General features: G+C 40.4%; 1 protein-coding gene across 1 annotated transcript; it reads right to left on the bottom strand.

The window, feature by feature from the left end:
• Positions 1-3,380: 3,380 nt before the first annotated feature.
• On the bottom strand, positions 3,381-6,207 carry b3galt8 (beta-1,3-galactosyltransferase 8). Its single transcript, XM_053420681.1, has one exon. It carries the CDS (start codon positions 6,088-6,090, stop codon positions 5,134-5,136), a length of 957 nt encoding a protein of 318 aa, XP_053276656.1. The 5' UTR covers positions 6,091-6,207; the 3' UTR covers positions 3,381-5,133.
• Between the last annotated feature and the right edge of the window lie 241 nt (positions 6,208-6,448).

Here is a 6,448-nt window from a genome sequence, read left to right as displayed (position 1 = left end):
TTAGGAACCAGCCTCACCAGCACAAGCACGTAGGTGGATGCAGCTCCACCCACTGGAGGAGGAGGGGGGTGTGGGGGTGGAGCTGAGCAGCAGGCAGGCAAAGTCTGTGTGATCAAATATATGGGTGATTTTGACTTACTTATTTCAACCTCCCCTAACAATTATGGCCTATAATTCTAAATCATTTCTACACATACTAGGACTGATCATATCCTGGAGAAGTATATCATGGGTTTGCAAACAGAAAAATAAAATTGAGAAGCCGTGTTGGCTTATGTGCTTTGACTTAGTGAGCTGTAACTCTGCAGACTGTGATGGATCTGTTCACACTGTGCATTCACATGCTCCTCTGAAGGTCCCATTTCCCAAGTTGTGAGGTCATTCTTTAGAATTCTTGGTTCTATGTTCTTTGTAGTCAGGATGTGAAATAAAAACATGGCCTGTATGTGTTGTATTTATGTGTCTGAACATAACAACACATTAACACCTCATTTGGAATATCTGCATGAAAGCAAAGAAAAAGGATTAGAAGTTACATATACAAGTTAAAAGATTAAAAAGTATGCTTGCTAATCAAAGAAATGTCTGTATTGGCTAAGAAAGTTAAATGCTTGTTAGAGATTGACAAGTTGCCGACTTTCTGAGTTGTTGCTTAGACTAGATATGGCGTTGACAACCATTTTCCAAATTGTGAACTAATTTTCACGATTATTCCAACAACACATGAAAACAAAGTCAATGGCAATAAAAAACACAACTTTTTATTGGATGTGCAGATGCTTGTCACCATGTTAATTTCAATAAAAACATGCAGAGATATTTAATGTTCGTTTGTCATGTTGGAGGACATTATCATTTTACTGCACTGGCAATAGTAATTATTATTGGATGGCATATAGATATATTATTTTTATTTCTGAACCCAGTGGATCCTCTCAGGACCCCATCAGGCTCCCACTCAAGGAATAACAACAGTAGCGTCTTCATTATCATCCAAACATTAGTATTTGCCTCATAATGAAAATAATAAATGAATCGCAGTCTGCTCTGAAAGCTGTTTGTGCTGCTGAGAAGTATCTCGATGCGGCACGACACAGGGTGGGAGTTTTCTGAACAATGTGGAGCTCGGGCCCCGAGCTTAAACTCCCACTCAGTCAGTGTAGGGAATGAATAGACTCGAACAGAAGGCACAAAAACAACAGACAAATGGACACAGTATGGAGAATGGAGAGGAGCTTTACATGGCTGAACTCAACAGTACAGGCTAATTAAAGCTGCTGAGCTTTAGTATGTACTGTAAGTAAGTGCACATATGCATAAGCATGATGGAGCTGTTTTTATAACTTCAACTAACATATGAGTAAAACAATTTTCAGGCAGATTTTCCAACACAATATTAAAAATGATAACATTGAAAATAGCTTTTATTAAAAAACAAACTTCACAAAGCACATACAGTTTTCTAACCCACACAACAATATCTAAAACAAATTTAACGTTCAATATTTAAGTTACATCAAGTAGAACAAAATTCCCTGAAACAAGCCAATAAATCCACTTGGTCAAACTTCCTGTTTCTTGTGTAACGTGTCCATGACGTGCCCACACTCATGAGAGCGTTCCTGTCCCCTGTTTTCTAATAGAATCATTGTTGTTCTTTTGATGAGATTTCCTCCAGACCCTTCCCACTGTATGACCTAGAGCCAATGCTATTCACTTTGACCACAGTGAGCATAGGGGGAATACAGGTGTATACACAAGATAAGCTGTGTCAAAGTATCAACCAAAATCTAAGATCATAGTGTTATTCAATGATGGTATGCCTAGTTTGGTTTAAGGAATTGTAAGACCTTTTGCAGTCTTTAGTGTGTCACTGATATTATTTAAATAGATATATAATTTCCCCTATCATGTACACTCAATAATACAAATTCTGGAGAAGTAACTGCTTGTTTGTTGTAATTAACTCGATCTTAACGGGAGTTCTGTGACAAACTGAACTCTGCAGATCAAAGCAAGGTATAAACCATTTCAATGCTCTGAGGACCAGATGTTGGTCCAAGGATTTTGTGCCACATTTTCAGGGACATACGTGACACATTTAGCCACTAAAGTGGACTATACTTGCAGTATATATCAAGCAGTAGTAGTAGGATGGAGTCACAGTTTGTGTCTTAATTATTTGTCTGTAGTGTGTTTCTCATCGTCGTTGCAGGTGGGATTGTGCAATTAACAGCTAGACCTATCGACTCATCATCACAATACGTGGCTTTCAAGTTTTGGTGACAAAATCCAGTGCGTGTGAAAAGGAGGTGTGAACACAATGTGGGTGAATTCTACAGGTGTGTTGTAGCCTGAGTGGATCTGCACAAATGCAGAAATCCAGATCAGCTGCTAGTGAAGTCTCACGTGAAGACCTGAAGCTGCGTCTGCTGCCAAAGAGACTTCTACAAAGAATTGGAATATGGGTCTGAATAGGTTTGTCACTGAGAGATTACAGTTACAATTACTTTTTTAGTGGACGGATGCTCGACTTGAAATCAAAGTGTCTATGAAACACCACTAGTCACATTGACGGGAGAAACTCATCTTGTTTCCAGCCTCATTGATGAACATGAAGATCCATGGTACAAGATGGTGCTTTGTGTTTGATCTGTTTTTGATGAAGGGCCAACACTGGCACAACACACTGTCAGTCTGGTCTGTGTGATTAAAGACACCAGCAGCTGCCATGACGCTCGGCTTCACTTTAAAATCATTTCTGAGTCATCAGCCTGCAGAGCAGACAATAAACTGCCTCTAATGTAATTACTGCACTTTCTGCTCTCCTCCAATTGGATAATGTCATATGCAAGTCTTTATTTTAATAAGAATTAAGTATATGACTATTAAGAGCAATCTAATGTTACTTTGAATTAAATTCAGGAGGAAACTGTGCATTTCGATGTTTTTATTTAATTTATTATTCTACTTTTAAGTTAAATATTATTGGCCCATTCTCCACAATCCGCCAATCTTTTGCTGTGGCTGGTTTCAGAAGATGTGGTTCCATGTGACATAAAAAAGTAACAGGTAAGCATTGATATATTTATCCTTACTGCACACTACTATAATATACTGCTTGTATGTAATGACATTTATAAGCATGTGCTATAATAATGAGGTTACCTGCCTTAAAATGTAATTTCCCTGCAGCCATTTTACTGAGTTAGTAATATAAAAATCAAGTTTCATCATTTCGAATAAATTAAAAAATCTGTCGACATCAAGTACTGAAGGTGCTTAGTTTTATCATAAGCCTACAACTTTGAAGTTACTAACCCTTTAAATGGAAAAATACAATTATGAATGTAAATTCATGTTGAATAAATCTCATGAAAAAGGTTTTCAGCATTATATTTATTCAGGAGGGAAACAGCATATTCTCTTGGCATGTGGACAATAGCAAAAACAATAGCAGCAAGAAATATATAATAATCAAACATTCATATAGTCCGATGCTGTGTATTTTCTCATTCATATGCAACAACAAATCTGAGGTATCAATCTAAGAGGCGCTCGGTGCATAGTAAAACACAGTGAGCAGGATCAGTCTGCTGTTAAGTGAAAGATGAAAATAAAAAACCTCCCTTATAGGCTTTTCTGAGAGCTCATTTTTTCTTACCAGCACTAACAATGATCCCTGTGAAAAGGTCAGTGTATCTGCATTTAAAATGTGTACTAAGTTCACCTCAGCAGTTGACACATACTGCCACCAGCTGGTTCTACTTTGTAAGTACAGCGCAAATATATATATATATAAATAGCCACTCCGTCATAAGACACTGTAAATAAATAGGCCCAGTAACACAACAAATATGCTGCGGGTTATTTTACGCCCAGATGGACGGATATATAAAGATATACAGACAGACACAGACAGGCACAAACTGAAGACAAGGCCAATAAAATGAGGTCAACCTTTGAACAGTCTTTGGTGTATATTATAAATTCAGAGGATACATTATATCCTATTTACACCTCTACTATGACCTAACTACTGCACAATACCTATTAAATAGGACTTTGAATGAAGAAGTTGGAACTGACATTGCGGATGAGAAAAACATCTGCAGCTATTTTGTCTTCTTTTATTTGACCTCGGACAGTAAAGCTACTCAGCTTCTCAGTGTAGGTGATTTGCCACATTTTTGAATAAAGTCTTTTTCCACAGCAACTTTTATAACCAAGATTTTAAGGCGCTTCACAAGTAATTCAGTAATTAGTGTTCTGCACCAACATTATCACCTGGTTTATAAGGCAAATGATTAATCAGTTTGTTCACTGGAAACATTTTTGAATGTCCTATTTCTTTATAAAATGACAGTTACTCATTATGATGATACAAAACACCAAAAGCAGCTTATTACATTTCATTTACTTGCTAACAAAAAATTATAAATTATACAGAAAATTGTTGATGTTTCGATTATTTGCAACCATTTTGTTTTGATCACTTAAGCCATAATCTTTGGTTCCTGCTTCTCAGTTGCAGCTTCTGCTGCTTCTCTTATGGGACAGTTACCTGAATATTTGTATAGCTTTTGGGATGAAAATGTTTCTCAAACTGATTAAGGCACAAATACTATCTCTATACAATCTCCAGCTGCTCTAGTTTGCATTTTCTATTATAAGGTCAAATGTAGTGGTAAGCATAAGAAAATTTGACATAACTTGAAAATGTCCACCACTGTTTCCAAAGGAATGTATTCAAATTGCCTGTTCTTTCCAACCAGCAGTTCAAACTAAGATTGACAATATTATAGGAAAAGAGACAAGCAGCAGATCGCCATGAGGTTTTCTTTGAGCCTGAGGTAACACGTGTTTGATTGTAAATGAACGAGTTGAGGTTTAACTCTGGAGTGAAGATATATTCTCTGATAGTTTCATTTTAATATTTGAATAGTGTTTGCATAATATAATGATACAGCTTTACCCACAACCGTGTCGCCCTTGAACATGAACATCCACAGTAATGTGTGTGTGTGTGTAATGGCTTCTTTCCTTAAGAGCAGGACACTGATTTGATAATATTTAACTTTGTTGAAGTTCTCATGTGTGTCTGAACAGTGAAGCACTTGGTAAAGTTGACCCTCAGCAGCTGCTGCGTCCTTTGGAGAAATCCTGCCAGACCTGCAGCAGCTTTGACGCCTTGAACCCGTTCACAATGAGGAGTTTGGTGAAGGTGCACCTGTCATACTCCAAGTCTCTGATTTCAAAGAGATTCCTGAGGGTGGGCAGGCTGAGGGCATACACAGGCCGGACCCCCAGCACACGCAGACACAACCCCAAGTACACGTCCTCCATTGAGATCATGCGTACGAACCTGGAGGCCCAGGAGATCCTGGCGGCCAGGTCTGCAGAGAGGACATACCCAGCTCCAGATACATACGGGGGGAAGCTGTCTTCAGGGTACTCCTCCTCTGACACATACCACTTACTGTAAATGTCCCTCCTCGGCCTGCCATCGTTTATCACTGACCCTGTGATGAAGGCCTGACGTGGGCAGCTCCTCAGCCACCGCAGGAGGTGGAACACGTTCACAAAGATGTCCGAGTCCACCTTCATGACGTAGGAGGCTCTGGGGCAGTGGGTCGCAGCCCAGTTCATCATCATCACAGTTTTGATTGTCAGATTCTGGTAGCTGTCCAGGAAGTTCATCTGGATGATGTCTGCATGTTCCCTGCTCTCCTCCTCCAGCTTGTCCTGGAGGCTGGATCCCTGCCCCCCCTCGGGGACCCCCATATAGAAGACAGTGAGGGTGTCCTGACCTGGAGCTCCCCATGTTTTCCTGATTGCCTCCCTCGCTGCATTGTCCTGTGGAGCAACTGGGACCAGGAAGAGCAGGAAGGGGCTGGTGTCCCTGCACAGAGGCTGGTTGAGTACGTACTGGTATGAGTGGGGGGACAGGAGCCGGTGCTCCTGCTCTGACAGGGGGCTTGTCTTTACCTGCTCTTTACTCAGGACACCGACTAAGATCTGAGCCGACAGGACGAGCACAGCGGACACGGTGAGTAACTTCACTAACCTCCACGACTGACATTTCCTCATCGCTCCCACGGTAAACGAATCTGCTCCCGTCCCGGTGGAGCGTCTCGTCTTACAGTCTACGGACCCGACACGAGAAAAGAACACAGGAGGGAATCCAGGAAGTACCGCTGCAGTGAGGGGAGGAGGAGGAGGGGGGCGCCACTCCCGACAGGAGGGCGTGGACCCGGAAATCAGACAGAGAGAGAGAGAGCTTACTTCAAATGTTGTTAAGAACACCTGCTGTGGTTGTTGTTTTCTCTCCTTATACATTCATGTCTGTGATTTGACATTAACATTTGATATTTGTGCTTGAGCAACATAATGTCATGCCAATAAAGCTTAGTGTATTACAAATGTAATAAAGTCTGAAACAGAGGGA

The sequence above is a fragment of the Pleuronectes platessa genome, chromosome 4 (genome assembly GCF_947347685.1).
Source record: "Pleuronectes platessa chromosome 4, fPlePla1.1, whole genome shotgun sequence".
In the NCBI taxonomy this organism is placed as follows: domain Eukaryota; kingdom Metazoa; phylum Chordata; class Actinopteri; order Pleuronectiformes; family Pleuronectidae; genus Pleuronectes; species Pleuronectes platessa.
Note: the sequence above shows the minus strand (reverse complement) of the source record. Positions and strands in the feature narration are given on the sequence as shown.